The sequence below is a fragment of the Crocodylus porosus genome, unplaced genomic scaffold (genome assembly GCF_001723895.1).
Source record: "Crocodylus porosus isolate Cpor-Errol unplaced genomic scaffold, CroPor_comp1, whole genome shotgun sequence".
NCBI classification, from domain to species: Eukaryota; Metazoa; Chordata; order Crocodylia; family Crocodylidae; genus Crocodylus; species Crocodylus porosus.
The window spans coordinates 81,297,133-81,316,316 of NW_017728943.1; the positions used below are offsets into that span (position 1 = coordinate 81,297,133).

Here is a 19,184-nt window from a genome sequence, read left to right on the forward strand (position 1 = left end):
GCCAGGTCGACTGGCTCAGGCCCAGACAGGCCCCTCATTGCCTCCTGCTGTCAACAGTTTATTCAAACAAACAACCTGAACAATACTGGGGAAAGCACGGCAGGGAGCAGAGCAGGAAGAGACCCAGACATGGCAAACCTCCTCCTCACCTACCACAACATGTGCGAGGGGGAACCATGCACCCACCCAGCTCTGGACCCACCATATAGCCCGTGGGAAGTGGGAGAGCGATCAGAACCTTTGTTCTGGGAGTGGCACAGGACCACACACAGCCATGCAGCAGGGCACTCCTATGCATCCTCTCCCCAGTAGTACTGAGTTTCAGCTTCCTGGTCCTGGTTGTACCGAGGGGACAGCAATGCCAGGGAAGCATTGGGAACCAAGCAGCTGACAGTCTCTGGATACTCAAAAAGGGAAGGCAACATCAGCCAGCAACCAGGGCTAGGCCAGACCCCAAACAGCTCCAGGCTCCTGTGGGAGCCGAGCCACACCCAAGAGAAGCCAGAGGAGCCAGCGAGCCAGGACAGGGCAGCTTCGGGCACCAGGGTTGGCACTGCAGCCTGCTCTGGGCACTTTATAAATCTGGTCATGATCAGGGGCCTGAGAAACCTGTGGGAGGCAGAGGCAAGCACTGGAATCTCCCCTCCCCAAAACACACTCTCTTTCACCCCAGGGCCTTGCCAGGGTCCCACCCCTACTGTCTGCATAACTAGAGAGTGGGTTTGTTTACAAGGAGGCTGGGATTGAGGATATGGCTTCATCTAAGCCACAGAGATGGGAAAATTGCAGCAATTTGGAAGCATTTAGCTCAAGCCACAGCCAGTCAGAGCCTGCCCCCGCTCTATTCCCAGTCATGGGCACAAGAGCACTCATTCTCCACATACTCCAAACTCCACTTGGAGTACTGCTCACCCCACCACACACTACCCCTGCCCCTCTTCACACTACAGCTCAGGCTCAGGTCCACAACCCTCGAGACTACCAACACCATGCAGGCCCATGCCCTCCTTCCCTCCCACTGCCCTTTACGTCATGGGGCTTCCTGCCTAGGGTGGGTTTTCCCCATTGGACAAGTCCCTTTCAGGCCACTGTCCATACTTCTCATCTCTGGGCTTCTGCCCCTCATGCACCTGGCTGCCCCCCGCTATATCCCGGCTCTGAGGTCTCTATTCCACGGCTTGCTTGCTCTCTCTGACTGCCTGCAAATTCCCATTCCACCCAGAACCCAGGGAATTAGCCATAGATGCTCAAGCAAAGCATGTCAGACCCAGCTGGGGAAACACCCTGAATTCATACCAGGACTGGCCTCAGCCAAAAGAAGAAAGATGGGATTGGGGGTTGGGGAGGAAAAGTCTTCCTGGGTCCTCCCTACTGTCATCCTTCTCCAGTCACTTGGTTTTCAGAGCCAGGATCAGGATTCAGTCCCCATTCCCCTTCTCCAACCCAAAGGATGAGACAGCCTCAGCAAATGGCAGTGTCAAGGAATCCTGTGAAAAGGGGGCTCCGACAGGCTGGCCGGCCAGCCAGGTCAGCAGCCAGGCAGGACTCATTGGCTCTGGCACCCTGCCCCAAACTTACCCACAAGCAGAAGGCCGTGAGGCTCCGTCCCAGCCAGTCAAAGACATTAAACATCAGGAAGCAGGCAACAGGGATGAAGTAATTTTCTGCAGAAAGTGGAGGGAGAAGGTCAATACCTGGCTTGAGCACACACCCCACTCCACCACCTGCTGTGTAAGGCACATTCCGCAACACCAAGTACCTGGCAGTGGGGGAGCTCAAGGCTATTCACCAACATGGCACCTCTCAGGGCCATGAGGCTCGCAGCCTCCCTCTCTCCCCCATTGTTCACACTAGCCCTACAGCCAGGAGGGATCTATGCCCAGTCCTCACCACCACCTGACTTAGGGATGGCAGCCTGGCTCCCAGTCTGTCAGAACACCTGGCGGGGAGCTGGGCCTCAGGGCCATATGTAGATCACTGGTTCTTGTGAGATGACACCAGGGTCCATGCACTCCCCATCCCAACCACCTTCCAGCTCTGCCCCTTGGAAGGGGATGGGGGGCACTCCCTTTGTACCCTTCCCCTTCCCTTGGCTCCCAGGAGAGGAAGGGGGTGACATTGTCCGCCCTGCACTGGGCATCACTTACTCCACTCGGTTTCCCCTGCGATGTAGGAATCCACCTCGGCAGTGACGGAGGGGAAGACACCAATGGTGACAGTGAAGACAAAGCAGACGGACAGAGCCATGACCGAGATCTGGGGGACAGAATGGAGCCAGGGACTATCACCAAACAGGTAGGGACAGGCAAGGCCTGGGCTCGGACACTCAACCAGCTCTCTGGGAGAGACCCAGGCATGCACCATAGGGCACGAGTGGTCTGTGGCTCACATACCTTCTTAAAGATGCTGATGACTGAGGGCTTCTGGTTGGGGTTATGGAGGGGCACAGTGTTCAGATTGTTCTTTTCCACACCATTGGGCTCATCTGATGTCAGGCAAAACAAACAGGAAAGGTGAGGAGAAGCTGCAAGGCAGTAGTTGATCCCAGGGACCAAGAATCCCTTTCCTTTGTAGGTGGTATCCTGTTCATGCCAACTGCTTCCCCCTCCCAGGGGCATTCTGGAGGAAGGCCAAGGGCAGAGGGTGCAGCTGCCTCCCCAAGTCCATCCCCAGTCCCCAGCTCCTCTTACTAACACTCCCTGCTCGGTAGGCCTCACCTTTCTTGATAAGGTCCATCTTGGTCTCCAGCTCAGCATGTGTTTCATGGACCCGGTACTCTGTCTTGTCCTTCATTGAGTAATATCGAAAAAAGTCCTGCCAAAAGAAGCCGCCAGAGAGCTCATTCACGTGCGTGTGTGCGCACGTGTTTCTAAGGGACAAGCCAGTAGAGAGACCCCTTGCATGTGGGAAAGAGTGACCACAACAGAGAGCTCCCTGGTGTCCAAATGTACGAGTGTGCACACACACAAGAGACTACCACAATGCGTCTGAGCACAGAATGCATCTGTCTCTGTGTGCGTGTTGTAGAGGAGATGCTGCCTGGGAAAGGTCACATGGGAAGAGTTGTGGGTCCGTCTGTCTGATGAGACACCAGGTCCCTGTGGATTCAGCACTGTAGCATCACAAAAGAACTGTGTGGGCCCCAGAGCAAAGCTGACAGCTCTTTACCCACTGGGTCAAAATACGTGGGAACTACCCCACTCCCTGAGAGCAAGCAAGCCATGAGCCTGAATCCCTACCAGTCGGGGCAGCATGATGTAGGAGCCAATAGCCAGCAGGATCACCACGCAGGCTGTAATGAAGTAGCCAAAGGCACTGTCTTCAAGCGGTGATCCAGCTAGCAGCACAGGTTAGAGAGAAGGGAGAAGGAATGACAGGGGTTACTGGAGAAAGTAACAATAGGACAGAGATCACCAGTCCCCACTCTCATCACCACTCCTCACCAGTGTCCTGCTAGGCAGGAACAGGGCCACGTCTCCCAAGACAGTAGACCTGAAGGAGCCTCCCAAGATTCCAACCAACCCCTACGGGGGTCACCCACCCCCAAGATCCCAAGCTCAAGATGAGGGCTCTTCCCTTAAACGGCTGTAGTGGCCAACTCTGAGCAGATGAAGGTGCAACAGGGCTCCTTCTACAGCTTTCAGACACAGGGTCTGGTCTGCAGCAGAGGTGGCAGGCATCAGGCGAGCTCTGAAAGGGGCCATGATGCCCGAGTGGGGAGGGAGTTACTCACTGGCAATTGCGCAGATCATGGCCAGAGCTGCAAAGGTCCCTGCCAGTCCCTGCCCACTCATGATGGGTGCTGTATAGCTGGCAGGCAGGAGCCCTGCCAATCCAAAGAGGCTACCTTGGAGGATGGCACCAAAGGCTGCAAGGACAGAGACACACAGAAATTAGGAAATAGGTAAGGGAGACAGGATGGTGCCCCTTCCCCATCCCCCTTGGGAGACCAGACAGAGAGATCATGATGTGGCTTGGCCAGGGCTCTGCCCTGCTGCCTACACCCCTGGCAGGGGGGTGGTCATGAACTCCAGTACCAGGAGGCGAGATGTAGGCATGGGATCCTGCACCAAAAGTGTGCTTTGCTCTTTCCTAGGGCAACAGAGGTGGGGGCAGTGGAGTGGGGACTGTGCCCCTGTCTCTTTTTCCTGTGTGGCCATCTGCCCCGACACCAGCAGCATCCAGGATTCCCCAGGCCCCACTTACAGTTGATAAGGATGATCTTGACCATGGTGACGATGAAGAAAGGGAGTGGCTCCATGGGGATCTTCACTAGGACAGCAGTCATCAGGAAGACCAGCCCGATGACAACCAGGCTGCCCAGAATGCGGACTTGCTGGGGGATCCTATAGGGCAGGACAGAACAGCGCCTCAGGGAGGAGAGCCCAGCCCCATGAGGGGCCTGGGAGATGGGGAAAGAGTATACTCTAAAGGGAACCAGGTCACAAGAGAGGAGTTGGGTGGGTCTCATTTCTGACTTGAACATGGTCAAGACGTTGAAGATGGAGGGAGTGGGGCCAAAAACCAAGTTCTGCCCTCAGGGTCGAAAGAAGGCCTGGAGTGACCTAGGTGAGTGCTGGGGCCTTGGCTCACCTCTGGTGGAGGAAGGAGTTGAGGCAGGTGAAGATGAGCAGAGGCAACATGGCACAGAGGGTCATGAAGTTGTTGAACTTGGCCTGAAGGTAGGTGGGAGGCAACCTTATGCCCGTGCCATTCACCTCACTCAGGCGGTCCGCAGCGGTGGTGTTCTGGGCATCACTAAGGCGGGTGCTGAAGTACTGCAAAGGAAGGGGCCCAATGAGTGCATCCTATTGATTAGGGAATCTCAAGAATTCCTATAAGCAATTCACACGTGTGCTGTATTCCCCTCTTCCCACCTCCTCGTGTGTGCACACACACACTATAAGCTTTCCTTAATGATACACAAATACACAGCAGCCATTTTTCCTTCCCAAATGCAAAAGGGACCAGGGACGCATGTGCCACATAAGTCCCCCCTCCCCACTCCACAACATACACCTGTCACTCACAGGCCTGTTCCCTCCCTACAAACACACATCCACATACACCACCCCAGCCCAAGCCACAGCACTGAGATCCTAACCTGCGTGGCCGTCATGAAGAAGTTCCATGGCAGCAATGTTCCCAGGCCCAGCATGAAGAAGATCAACCAGACACCTTTGTACCTGTGGGTGACAGAGAGATGGGGACAGTCACCACATGTTCCGAGCAGGGGCAGCTGGCGCAGGGCAGGAGGAACAATGGTCGTCACACCACTGTCTAAATTACTCCATGGCAGAAGCCAAAGAAATGAGAAACGGGCACCAAATTGTGAATGACCTTCAAACCTGGACACAGAAGCAAAAAAGGGGCTGAGCTATTAGAGAGCAGGGAGACACTGTGCTGGAGCAAGCTGGGGTTATAGCCAGCTTCCACTCCTACAGCTCTGCTGATGCCCCTTACTCCTGCCCTGCACTCGTCTCCCCCACTGGGCTCTCTTGAGTAGATGATAAATAATGTTTTTTATGCCTCAGGATAGTGCAGGCTGGTTCTGCCTAAGCTTCCCTCACAGGGCCCAAAGTCATATGTTTGGTTCCTGGACAGCCCCTGCTGGACAATGCATCCCTTATCAGCACCCATATCACTAGAGAGTTGAGGTTCCTAGGTCCGTGGGGGCTCTGGACCATGCTCAGAGCTCCAGGGACTGGATTGTGAAGTACCAGTAACAAAAGTTTGAAGCCCTAGCATTCAACTACAACTTCTCGGTGTGGGTAACCACTCTGATTTTAGAGAAGCTGGCTCTCTCCAGCCCTTGCAGCAAGTGCTCAGTACCTGATTTTTTCAGAGGTGATAAATCAACTACCAGGGCACATGCAAAGTCAGTGGCTCTCTTGTAGATCTAAACCTCATTGGGGTAAAAGGGGCTGAAGGAGTCCCAAGTCTCCCTCTAACCTAGTGCTCCTTAGGTGGGGAAATGCCTGAGAGACCAACGAGGATGTACTGGTGTTTGGAAAAATAAAGCCTGGAGCCACAAACACCAGAGGCTCCAAGCTCCATATCCATCCTTTGTTTTCCCCTGCCCCATGAACCAGAGGGGACGTTTCAGGCTCCTTACGAATTGCACCAGGCTGAGAGTGATGCAGAGGCGAGAGCGGAGATCCTGGTTGTACAAAAGGAGTTGCAGGGACACGGAGATGGGTTTGACCCCACAGGGCCATGGGTTTAGAGCTGTGGAATTTTCCATCTCTTCTTCCTACCAAATCTAAACAAGTGAACTGCTGTGGGACCTAGGGATTTTCCATTAAGTTATGAAAGGGAGTGGGTGTTGGGAAGGGGCGTGTCAAAAAGGGCTCTCTCCTAGGCATGAGGCAACTAGATGCATGCTGGCAGCTGCCAGAAATGGGAAACAGTAAAGTCTCCTGGTAATTTCCCAGTGGGCACTGTTTACAGCCCATCTGCTATGGAAAACATGACACAGGAAGGAAGGAAACCCATTAATGGGACACAGCTTCTTTGGTAAGGGTACAAGCAGAGGCTGGACTCCACAAGGTGGCACCTGGTGAGGCAGATTCATCTCTGACAGTCCTGGATGCCAGTATCCCGTACCAGGATCTAACAAGACTGGGCAGCCAAGTCTCCCAGATCTCATGATCAGGAGATCACCCCCTGGCCATGAAGGGGCAAGATCTGCAGTGCAGGGTAGCAGGGTTCCTGGGTTCAGGGACAGTGCTAGCTCCTGCTGTCCCAGCTCCAAGGATTGCCAGGATCATGCCAGGCTGCAGGGAAGGGGTCATCTCTAGCCTGGCTCCCATGCTGCAGCTCTGGTGGAAGGAGTAGCTTAGCAGCAGTCCCTCTATGAGAAGGTGCTGCTTTTGTGCATGCTCACAGCCTCTGCTTCCCCACCCTGGGGTCCTGGCCATACCTGTCCTGAGGGCCATCTTTCGCCGTCATGGTGCCCAGTGGGAGTTGCTGCAAGCTGCCAAGCCACACCAAATCTCACTCCTTCCCTTGGTTGCTTTATTCCTGCAAATCCAAACCAAACAGAGACGATGTTGAGGAGCTGTAACTGAAGGAGGCAGGGCAGTGCTGTGCTCTCAGTGCCCAAGGTTGTCAAAGAGCAAACCCCGGTGAGGGTTCCCAGAAGGACAGAAATCAGCATGGAAAACAGACACCCATGGATTTGCCTCAGCTTCTGCTCAGAGTTCTTGCAAACCAGAGGATGAGTCACTTGGGAGGAACATGGACATAAGGCCTAGGAGGGAGGAAAACAAGGCACAGAGCCCTTCCTTCCTGCAGGGAGGCCCAGCCCTTACATGGGCCTTCTCCCCACCAGGGCCTAGCAGGGTTTTGCCCACACAGTTTGCATGCTGTGCCTTCTGCACAGCATGCGATTTGGGTCTGTTAGGTCAGCCTGGAGCACAGCTCTTCCATAGCAGGCTCCGAGGAGATACCAGCCTTGTAACCGAGGACCCCGCCTTCCCCATAGATGATATGCCACACCTGTGCCCCACTGATCCATACAGCACTTGGGGTCTACGTGAAAACAGCCTTGCCCATCGACCCCCACAACCCTGTGCTCCCCTTAGGCCTGTGGGAACTTCGGAAAGCAGCTCCAGGGCAGGGGACACTCCCTTCTTGCTTTCCCCACCAAACGGCACATAACCCTCTCCAGCTCCCTGCACTTCCTACCCAGACAACCCCAGGGCCAGACAGGCCTCACTCCATTCTCCCCCAGGCCTTCCTGCAAGCTCTCACTGTCCTTTCCCAATGCACCCCCTGCCTGCAGCAGTGCTTTCAGGATGGTGATATACCCCAGCTTCGCATGAGGGCAGAGCCATCTGCTAAGTCCCGGGGCTCCTTCCACTCACTCCCCCACTAAACTGAGAATGTACCATCTACCCCTTTCCCCCACCCCCTTCTGCCCTGCTACAATTCCCACCCCCAAGGATATGGCCCCTTCTTCCCCCTCATTGCTACAGTGCCTTCAGGAAGGTCTGGCCACTGTAGAGACCCAACCACTGCTGAACTCCACATGTCTGGGGAAGCAGGATGCTCTGAACACAGACCAGTGCCCCTCTTAGGGCTGCGTATTTGCTGCCCCCAGAGCTGTAAGAGCCCTCGCTTGGCCCCTATATGAGCTTGGCCTGCTCCTGCTTTGGGAGCCCATTTGCTCCTCACACGCCTTCAGCCAGCCCACGGTGCCCAGGTTCAGCTTGCATGAGGTGGGAGGCAGCTCCCAGCAGGCAGCACAGCCGGTGGATCCTATAGTGCCTGCCAGGAGTTAGTCTCCACAGGTCTCACCGGGAACTGGTACCATCTCCATGGCGCATGCGGTCTTGGCACCCCATCTTAGCTACTTCTCTTCTCCAGATCCATTCTGGACAAAGGCAGATGAAGGTAACATGGTCCCCTCCACATGCAGTGGGAGCACTGCATAGCTCCTTGCACATCCCACCTCCTCCTCCCCTCCCCAGTGCAGAAACAGGTCCCATCCTACACGTCTGGTTCCCTACACAACGTCCTGGTCCCTGCTGGTTCCCCAGCTTGGGCAGCTGCTGCTTCTGGTGAGGTGGGAAGGAAGGAGAGAGAGAAAGAATTCCCTTCTAGCAGCTGGGCAATTGTGCTTAGCAGCCAGCTGACAGCATGAAGCGTGACATTCAGTTACCCTTATCTCAGCACAGCCGCAAGGGAGACTGCTGCTGCCCCTCTTCAACTGGGCCCCTCCTTCCTCCACTCTCAGCAAGGCAGACTGTACATTGAGACCCCAGGCAGAGGCCAGGAGGTGAACACAACTCGTACAATGCAGAGGCAGCTAAGTGAACCTCAGCAGGACCGAAACCAAACCCCAAGAAATCCCTTGGGGATTTCTGAAAGACCTGCCCCTGCTCTTCTCTCAGTTCCCCTGCCATGGCAGCAACCCAGAGAAGCCAGCGCCCACAGCCTACCTGGAGTAAGTGGAGCCACCTCAGCTTCAGCAGCTGGTCCCAGCCCTGAGCCCACTCAGCAAGGAAATGCATGTGGGGGTGGTGGGAGCATGCATTCCCCTCCCACTGGGGGGTGGGCGACAGGGCCCTGCCAAGTCACGGGCCCACCACCGACGTAGTGTCCTGTGCCACCTCTGGCAAGCTGCCCAGGTCACGCTGCCCAGACACTGGCTTGCAGTGCCACGGGAAATGAGAGATTTCATGGAGGGGATGGTGTGTAAGCAGGAGCAGAGGCTGCCAGCTCAGGGATTACACAGCAATGGCAGAGGCTGAAGTGGGCCAGGAGGGATCAAGAGCAGGGGGGTTGCAGGCATTCAAAAAGGTTCTCTCTGCTTTCAAGTGAGACAAGCCAGGCCTGCCAGGTGCTCCCTTTGCAAGGGCTGCAAGCTTCCCCACCACACACATTCAGATCTATCATCCCAATGCTGAAATCTCAGCCCCCACCCCCAGGGCTTCAGAGGGGGAGTAATTCCACCTGCCCCCACTCCTTGTGCTTCTCATGGGGAGATGCCAAGCCCCACACTCCTACCCACTCTGTCAGGCCTCTCCCTTTGCCAAATGCCTCCAGTTCCTTCCACAGCTGGTTGGGGGACTGCCATCATGCACCCTGTACCGCTGCATCCTGCTAAAGCCTTGTAGGCAGCCGCCAGTTCTCACAAACAACCAGACTATAACCAACCAATGCGTGCAGCTGTGGGTGACTTTACAAGCAGGGCTGGGAGTGCCCCTGCCCTAATAAAGCAGGTGTAACCAATTCCTCACAAACAACCCCCACCCACCTGCTGGTGGGCTGTCATGGTCACCCAGGTAAACTCAGTTCTCTCTCACAGGACAAGGGCACCTGCCTTTCCCTTCCACTACCCATTTGGCACCAGAGGTTGGCATGCAACTTGAGGCCATAACATGACAACCCTGTGATGCCACTGGAGGGGAGGGGAGGGGAGGGGAGGGGAGTGACATGGCATCCCCAACCTGTAAGCTATCCAAACTGCTCCTGGTCTTGGCCCCCTCTGATAAACTGCACAGCCCACTCAGGGCCTCTGGCCAGTCAGGACAGCACTGACTTCCTATGGTCCATGTCTAGACCCTGAGGCTCCTAGATAATGGCCATCAAGAACAATGCTACATCAGAATGATCAATTTGTCCTCAGAGTCAAGCATAACAAAACTGGGGTGGGTCCGGATGCTTCCCCAGACCTGACTACATGCCTTATCTCCAGATAGGCTTCCACAAATCTAAGGCCCTTCCGGATAGATTTGGGAACATCTGGGCAGAGGAAGCCAACCTGAAGGGAACCCCATGCCAGGCTGACTGGAGGGCTGCATAACTTGGCTGTACATCAAATGCTGTTGTGTTATATTCTGCCTGAAGTTTTACACTCATACCTGGTTTCTACGTGAACTATAATATTGCTGCTTGTGTGTATGGGGTGTTCCACAAGACTGTATGTACTGCCAGCTCTGACACCCTCCTTCACCCCAGTGACTCTGGGAGGGCCCAGTCCTCGCTAATGCAGACTTCTGTAGTTAGCCTCCTGTGTTTCTCCACCCACCCAAGACACACACGTACCCAGGTATGCATGCACAGCAGCTGTGAGCACATTTGCATATGTGAGTGTGGTTTCACATGCGTCTCTGTTCCTAGAACAAAGACAAAAGCCTTATGTAAACAGTTCCCATCAAAGGCCCGACAATGTTTCCTGGCTTCTGCTCTCCTCCTCCCTTCGCTCCATTTTCATGAAAAGAAGCTGTGGCACTCCTTGGTGTGGCACATGCTGCTCACGCGAGGTCAGAATCCTTGAAAGCCCTGCAGCTGTTTCCCCAGAGGAGCCTGAGCTGGAGGCTGTGACCCACACCAAGGAGGAGTGGGATAGGGGAACGTTTGGAGGGCCAGTGCCTCTGCTTGGACTATTTCCCAAAGGCTTCTCCACATGGCAAGGCCAACTGAACATCAAGGCAGACTTTTACAAGCAGCAGTACCTCAGGCTCCTGCACCCTGCAGAAGGATCTCTCAGACAGGTGAAGCACATTAGTACCAGCTTCTCAGGTGCCACAAAGCTGCTGGCAAGGCTAAGGCTCTCCAGCCAGACATGCTCCTCCTAGCACTGCCCATATCCATGACTATAGAACTCCACTTTGGTCTAGCACAAGAGGTAAAAAATTGCCCTGGCCTGAGAGTGAGTCACAAACCTGACACTTCAGAGGCAAAAGTGACACAAACCCAGCTGTTCTCATTTTTGCTCCCTGCAGATGTTCCCATGAGCCCTCTACTATCCCCCTGTGACTTCCCTAGAATTCAATGCAAAAAAAAAACCCAACACATCGTGTCTTATCTGTCCAAACACCAGCAGGCTTTCTACTATCTCATCTGCCACATGTCTTGTGGGAAGCAACAGTGGTGACACTCTGGGACTGGAGTCATGTGCTACAGCCACTTGCACTGTCACTGACCTGATCTGCACCACTAAAGATCACAATCACCAGGTAGAAATGCCTACTTGGTCTACGCAACCCACAACAAGGAAGGGAGCTTCCCTTTATGTCTCCCAGTCTTGTCCAGGTCTCTTAGTAGCATGCGTTTCTCCTGATTTAGAGTGATGGAGGAAAAGACACAGGTCCTTTTAGCACTGTTATTACAAGAAAGATATGAACTGATCTAGTGCTGGTACAACTCATAGAGGCTCTGGCACTCAGAAGGTAGGCAAAGGGAGTTGCACAGAGGGGCTTGCAGCAACTAAGGCCTGGCATAAGTTAAATTGGAATGGAAAGGTTTGCTTCATCTCACCATCCCCTCAGTTTCCTTAGCATGGAAACTATGCTCCTCTCACACACCTGCTCAGTGCCAGCCACATGAATGCCACGTGCGCTCACTTCCACCTGCTCCCAACAGACAGCACAGGCTTGATCCCAACCCAAGGTGTGCTGGAGCAGATCCAAAAGCAGCCCCTGGAGTGACTCCAGATACACTGCAGCAGCTAAGAACACAATCAAACCCCATGTCTCTGTGCTAGACAAAGGCACTTTCCACAAGACTGTGAACATGCACAGCACTGGTCACTTGAATTCAGCTGAATACCCTAGAATTTCTAGGATCTCCGCCTACTATCTCCTCCCAAATGCCTGCATGCTGACAGCCAGGTGGTCCCACGGCCCCCTGGGCATGGAGCATGTTCCCAACCCCACTGCACATTCTTGAGAGATCAACATATGAAACAGATCAATAGCATCCCCCCTTCCCTCTCACCAACATGATGCTGGCCAAAAAGTGGTACAAACAAGGCTGCATCCTACCACCCCCTACAGTGAGAACTCAGGCCCAGTGCTCTTGCCCATGCATCAGCCAGAGGGTTCTCCCAACACCCAGACTAGGGCAGCACCAGAGTGCAAAGTGACCTAATGATCTGGAGCCCAGATCCTCCACCTGGGAGCTTCCAGCTGGTTCAGGGGCGACTGGTTCCCACATCCCCACACTTCTGTCATTTTAGCACAGCTGCAGGGAGATTTACCGTGGGGGTCCAGGGGCATCAGGAGTCCCAGTCAGTCCAGGCTGAGCAAGGCAGTGGTTCCCAGACAGCAGCAGTGCAGAGATGCATCACGAGGGCCCTACAGATAACAAGCAGGCCCCTCCACTGAGGTCAGCAGTCTGGATGGAGAGTAGGAGGGCAAATACAGCAACCTTCTGGGGGCCTCTTTCTAGGAAAACACCAGGAGCCCTCTCCCAATAACCTCCCAGGTCAGGGGAGAGGAGATAAGCTGGTCTTGGCTCAGGGAACAGGGGCTGCTTGTTGTCTTTCCAGAAGGGAGGTCAGACAGCATCCATTCGAGGAAGGGACCTAGCTTCCCTCCCAGTTTCCCCTTGCCCACCCCACCCCATCCGTTAAGTGCTTCCCTAGTGGCAAGCCATGTGGTGCTTCTGAGCCCAGATATTTGCTAAGTCAGCCTGCTGCCTCAGTGCATGCTTGCCAGGGATGGGGGTGAAATGACAGACAGGGATAAGAGATAGAGGGCAGAGGATTTCATACTAGACTGGAGCCACTTCTGTCACCTTGCCTACCAACAAACTCCTCTTGTCACAGCCCAGGGCACATGCCCATTCCCCTGCCTCAGGAGACCTGGGGTGCCTTTTCCTCAGCTTACCTCCTTGGGAAAGGGGATTGGAAATTTGCTCCCTCCCTATGGTTGTGACCTGTTCATCTGTGCAAAGCATGGCTTGGGAGGGCCAGGAGTTTCCCAGGGTCAGTCAAGCCCCCATTGTTAGATATTTAGACAATAAAGCAAACGCAGCCCTTTCTCCCAAAGGCAGACATGGGAATTTGCTCAAGACAAAAGGAACTACAGCTTGCTTCTGGCCAGAAATCCCCGACAAGAGCATCTTCCTAACCCAAAGAAAACTTTCAGGAGCCTGTCAACACCCTCATTCAGCTTTGATTAAGTAGGATAAACCCCATTCAAAGAGACTTGTGGGGGATCACCTCCAAGGATGCCCCAGAAGCATGCCCCTCAAGATGGGTGCTATGGGACTGGCAGTGGAGACCTGTACAAACCAAGGGAGGTGACAAAGTACAGGGGTATCCCCATGAGATGCAGGACAAAGGAGCCCAGCCATTAATTTATGTGCCAGACCTGTATGACTAAGGGATTATGGCCTGGCCTGAAGGCAGCAAAGTGCCAGGCTGCATCTTCCCATGAGTTTCACACACCTACCCCTTTCCCCCTGCCTCTCTTTGCTTGTGCATCTGTTTCTCACTCAGTGCCAGATCCAAGCAGCTGGGCTGATCCGCTGCAGTAAGACCTAGGATGCCCTACATGACTCAAGACTAGCAACCGACTCCATTACTCACTGAGCCAGTCCAAGGGTCACTCCCACACAGTGTCCCATTTCTGACAAAGGTCAGCAACAGCTCTTCAGAGGAAGGTGCAAGATACCTCACAACATGCCTTTAGGGGATAGATAACCTATCCCCATGTTCCCCTGTGGCAAGGAGTTGCCCCATGCTGAGGGGCTATGCATGCATATCCACTTCACTACACATATATACTGAGGTGGATGGAGGCTAGACATGGGGTTGCAAGAGCTCCCCCAGCCCCACAAGGGTTGCCCGAGGGCACTCCAAGAAGCTCAGCCTAGGTGGCAGAGACAAGCTGGACAGACGCATGCTCTCTTGCACGCACCCTCCCCTACCCAGAAACGGGCAACTCCAAAGGTCCTGGTAGGAACAAGCCCAACTGACTCCAAGGGGCAGATCAGTAGCCAGGGCGGGAAGCAGGACAATAGGAGGAAGCCGTATTTCCTATTTTCAATTAATCCCAACCCCCCATACAATAATGTGAGGAGAACAAATGTTAAAATCAGATGGATGCCCTGTTGCTATGCAGGGAGAAACTGGGGCTGGGGGGCAGGTGACAGGACTCTCCCCAAGCCTCAAACCAAGAGACAGGTCCTTGTGCCATACAGGACAGGTTAAAATCTCACTGGAGATGGTCCTTGGGTGCTTTGACTCATGACCACACCACCACTGTGTTGTAGAGGAGCTCTCTGGAAACCCGCAGGGCCTGATATACTCATAAGTCTGCTGGGCATTAACATCCCCTGGCTGTGTGGAGCTTACCAGTGCTCTGTGGGTTAAAGTGAGTTTCTCTGATGACCCTGCATTGGTAACATGGCACTTCTTTAGGCCCCCTGCGAGCAGCCAACAGGCTTCCTGGATGTCAGACAAGTGAGGCAGGCTCCCAACTGCTTCTGACCCCTTGGGTACCATGCACAAGAAAAGGGATAGCAACTTGGTGTCTCAGCAAATTGTACGAGTCCAGGCAGCTCCATCTGGCCTCCGAAATTCCTCCCTCCAGTTTTACAAGTAGTACAGGATTTTCTTTCCCTTCCCGTTGTCAGCTGTTGGGAAGCATTGCTGAGCATGGCACAAAGAAGCTCCACCCCAGCCCCTCAGCAGGCTGGGAAGGCAGGATAGAGGGTTCCTCTAAGGTAGTAGTTCTCAATCTTTTTAGACTCAAGACTCATTAGACTTGAGGTCCCCCCCCACAGCTCTTAAGCTTTTACTCATTTTTGTCTACAGAAAAATACTAAAGCAGTTCTTCTGTTGCAAGGAACTCAGAGAGACCCCAGCAGGTCAGAAGATTTCTGATTGTGGATTACTATTTGAAACCTTGGGGTTTAATATTGTGAATTGTCTACAGTGCTAACACTGCATTGCACCCTTCAAAGGATCTTAAAGCAACCTAGGGTGCCACGGCACTGTGGCTGACAATCACAGCTCTGAGGAGTGGAAGGCCAGCCCGGAGGAAGGAGGTCCTGGGGAGCAAAGATGGGACAATTTAGATAATGGGAGAGAACCCAGAGCAGAGGACCAATGTGGGTCTCCCTACTCTGCTACTTTCCATCAGGAGACTGTGAGGGGACTGCACTGAGCTCATAAGGGCTACAGACTTGTGGAAGAACAGACAAGGAGGGGAAAGGCTGTTCCCTGCAAGGGCACAACTGGAAAAGTTTGGCTGCTTACTTTGAGGTGAAGCTTCTTTGCAATATCTTTTACTGGACCAGCTACATAGTTGGAAGAGCTGTCACACAAGCTTTTGGGCCCGAAGTGTCTTTCCTCAGATCTGGCCATGTGTTTAGGGATGGGTAATCAAGGCCCAAAAGCTTGTCCCAACAGCTGTCCAGTTCTAGTTAGTCCAATAAAAGACATCATGAAGAAAAAAAAAAAAAAGTTGGCTCCCAGACATTTCCTGGACAATCACAGCTACAGAAAAACACTCCAACCCCGCTGTTTACTTCGACATTTTAAAGCTCAGCAGGGTGGACCTCCCCGAGTTTCCTGAGGCACTTAGCCTGCTATCTACATGAGCAGGCAGGGCACTGATCTTCTCTGTATTGGAAAGAAGAGATTCCTGAATAGTAGGAGTCCATGGGGTTTGAGGTCACTTTGGACTTGGTCATCACGGCTATGACAAACACTGCAAGCAGATGCTGCCCTTGTGCCACCATAAACATTTTTAATGGCAGCACAAAGCCCAAGAAAACAGAAGCACATACCCCTCATCATACCACCAATGCCCAAAATAGTGGTTGCAACAATCTGTAGTAATAACTAGCACAACGTTTTTTGCAGTAGACATCTATTTGGTTATAGCAGGAGAGCACAGGCAGCCTGGAGCTGGCCATGTTTTCCAGTCTCCCTGGGCAGGTGCTCCCAGAGCCTGATCTGGCAGGTCCTGGGGACTCACCTGCAGGGAGTACAAGTCCAGATTCCTCTGCTCACAGAGGAATGTCCCTGGGCACGTGTATCATGCTGTTGTGCCCAATTCAGGGCACCTGTCTGCAAATGGGGAAAACTGGTGTTCCCTTGCTTGCAGAGGCACGCCCCGAGTCAGTGATGTGTCAGTGACACAATATACATACACGCACACTAAATCACTCTTCCGCAAGTGAGGGAACCCAGGGTTCCAGTTTGCACTTGTCTCACAGGATCAGGGGCCCTGAAGCCCCAGGAGCTGCAACCCAGTCTTGGAGGAGAACAGGCAACATTTGTGCTCCACCATTAACTGGATCTGCTATGCCAGGATGCATCCCAGCATAGCCGATTCTACTCCAAGGACAACACCTGCTTATAGCTAAAGTGGCTCCTTGAAACCTTAACGGGATTGCTGGTAATGCTCTGGTATCATATGTAAGGCAGTGTATTGGGAGGCCACAGTCCCTCTTGGGCTGTGTTGGGCTTCATGGCCAACCCCTTTCTGCTGTCAGGGCCATCACTGGGGAAGGGAAAAGGGACAAGTAGTACTGAATGGGGCAGCTGGGGAGGCCCTGGTCCAGTCCAGCACTGGCAAACAAGACAGTGCTGGAGGCAGTGGAACTCCAGCTGATACCCAATCCTCAGCTCTGGACAGGACCCTTGCATGTGTGTGTGCGCGTGCATGTGGGAGGATGCCTATCTGGGGGTCCCTGGAAGGGAGTAGGGAGTAGATTCCACACTCATTGCTTCATTCTTGGCCCCAAGGTCTGGATTCAAAACTGGCAAGCTCAGGACAGAGTCAAGCACAAGAAATAAGTGAGGGAGAGATGGGGAGCTAGTGATGGCTGGCACAGGTATTGACTGCAGCTTCTCTGGGGTAGGGAGTCACTTACAGGAGTACATGGGGGAGGGATGCGAGGGGACAACCCCTCCCCACCCCATATATGCTCAATACAGGGTGGGCGGCACAGACCCAGCTTCTCAGCATCACTACTTGTAAATAGTTCCTCTCTCCCATGCTCCGAGCTGCCTCTACCTGGGCTCTGCTTCCCTGCAGATGCCAGTTACCATGATGCTGGCTGCAATGCAACAGGTATCTAAACAGCATAGCATTGGCTGTCCTCAGGCAGTCTCTCTCTTCTTCCAAGTGTTACTGTGGCAAACACCACTATTTGTGGGGCTCTGGTCACAGCCCTTCCATAGGCATATCAAGGAGGCATCTCTCTCGCTCTCAAATCGAAGGCACTGATAACTTAGCCACAAAAAATATCAGTTCACTGTGCCACAGTGCTGGTCAGCCTGGAGCACTTGAAAGCCAGACAGGGGATCATTTGCTCACTCCCCTACAATACAGCTGCCTCTGGGGCACCATATAGTTAGTGAACATGCAACGGGACAGAAAGTGAAGAAAAGTCTTATGTCCAAACACTAGGGAGGATCTGCAGACCCCAGGCTACTGCTGCAGCTGCATGCCCAGCATCAAGGCACAAGTGCCTAAGGCAGCACATGGACTGAACAGCAATAAGAGCCCATAGAATCACAGAAAATTAGGGTTGAAAGGGGCCTCAGGAGGTCATCCAGTCCAACCCCCTGCTCAAAGCAGGACCACCCCCAACTACATCATCCCAGCCAAGGATTTGTCTATCTAGGTCTTAAAAACATCCAAGGATGGAGATTCCACCACCTCCCTGGGTAACCTGTTCCAGCGTTTTATTACCCTCCTCATGCAAAAGTGTTTCCTAATATCTAACCTAATCTTCTCTTGCTGCAGCTTGAGGCCACTGCTCCTTGTTCTGTCACCTGTCACCACTAAGAATAGTTCAGCTCCATCCTCTTTGCAACCCCTCTTCAGGTAGTTGAAGGCCATAATTAAATGCCCCCCCTCAGTGTTCTCCACTCCTACCAACGCAGCCCAGTGTGCCTTTAGTTTTCTTGGCAACAAGGCTGTTGGCTCACACTTAGCTTATTGTCCACTGTAACCCCAACGTCCTTTTCTGCAGAGCTGCTGCTTAGCCAGTCGGCCCCCAGCCTGTATCAATCAGTGCACATGAAAGGCTGTGCCTGCTCCTCCTCTGCTCTGTGCTGTGACCATTTTGGCTGGTCCCATTGCTCTGCGGTCACCTTTGCCAAGATGGACATAGACAGTGCTAGGAGCAGCGAGGGATGGTAGAATGGGTAGAAGCAACTGTGCTGAACTGGCCCTTGCCTCTCACCTGCTTGAGCTGGCAAAAGCTGCCTCTCAGTGGGCTGGGAGCCACCACTTCTGAGCCCACAGCAGTAAGCAGCCTGGGCATGCGGCTGTTGCCTAGCTCCGTGCTCCATAACTGTGGCCTGGTTCTGGTTTCTTGCTAACTGGAGATAAACCAGCTACATCCTGAGACTGAGGCAAGATAGAGCGAGGGTTGCTCTGACCCTTAGGGTAAGCGGGTCCCTGCAGTGAGGGTGGGTATGACTGATGCACATATACAGAACCTCTCCCTTCTTGCAGAGGCACAGAGCTTCCACTTTGCTATTTTTAGGAGGCATCAGAACTGGATCGAGTGAGGCTCACTGCCCTGCAGCTGGTTCCAATTTAGCAGGGGGAGGGAGGAGATGTCAGAGCCAAAACGCAGAATGCAATGTTCTGCGGGAGGAAGCACCGCCATTTCCCTGGGTTCCAAAAATTTGGGGGGAGGAGCCGCAGCTCCCTCCTTGCAATTGGCAGATCCAGGAGGAGCTGGGCCAAGGCACAGCCTAGTCAACGACCACATAGCATCAGGAGGCACTGAGGCTGAGATTCCTGCTCGCTTGGACCATTGTGGTCAGCTCATCATGCAATTGTGACAGAAATATGGACTATTTTGGGCCCCACAGCCCAGCTGGCCTGTCACTCTTCCCCTAGACACAAACAGCCCAGACAGAGAGCCATGCAGCCCAGCCAGCCGTCACACTCAGGAGGAAACTAAGGCAGCTA

General features: G+C 53.6%; 1 protein-coding gene and 1 long non-coding RNA gene across 5 annotated transcripts in view; one reads left to right on the forward strand and one right to left on the reverse strand.

The window, feature by feature from the left end:
- The window catches only part of LOC109319853, a 28,074-nt gene extending 23,661 nt beyond the window's left edge, over nt 1-4,413 (forward strand). The window contains exons 3-4 of the long non-coding RNA XR_002103645.1: nt 2,929-2,939; nt 4,399-4,413. This is a non-coding gene — a long non-coding RNA (uncharacterized LOC109319853). The remainder of the gene's footprint in view (nt 1-2,928; nt 2,940-4,398) is intronic.
- SLC29A1 (solute carrier family 29 member 1 (Augustine blood group)) overlaps nt 1-19,184 on the reverse strand; it is a 55,103-nt gene that overhangs the window by 6,497 nt on the left and 29,422 nt on the right. For all 4 annotated transcript variants that reach the window (XM_019549648.1, XM_019549650.1, XM_019549647.1 and 1 more), the window contains 10 exons: nt 6,923-7,023; nt 5,105-5,186; nt 4,594-4,778; nt 4,207-4,346; nt 3,734-3,868; nt 3,240-3,337; nt 2,718-2,814; nt 2,394-2,485; nt 2,148-2,256; nt 1,579-1,664 (listed from right to left, as the gene is read on the reverse strand). In XM_019549648.1, coding sequence (XP_019405193.1) covers nt 1,579-1,664; nt 2,148-2,256; nt 2,394-2,485; nt 2,718-2,814; nt 3,240-3,337; nt 3,734-3,868; nt 4,207-4,346; nt 4,594-4,778; nt 5,105-5,186; nt 6,923-6,951 — 1,053 coding nt within the window. In that variant the 5' untranslated portion in view covers nt 6,952-7,023. The remainder of the gene's footprint in view (nt 1-1,578; nt 1,665-2,147; nt 2,257-2,393; nt 2,486-2,717; nt 2,815-3,239; nt 3,338-3,733; nt 3,869-4,206; nt 4,347-4,593; nt 4,779-5,104; nt 5,187-6,922; nt 7,024-19,184) is intronic.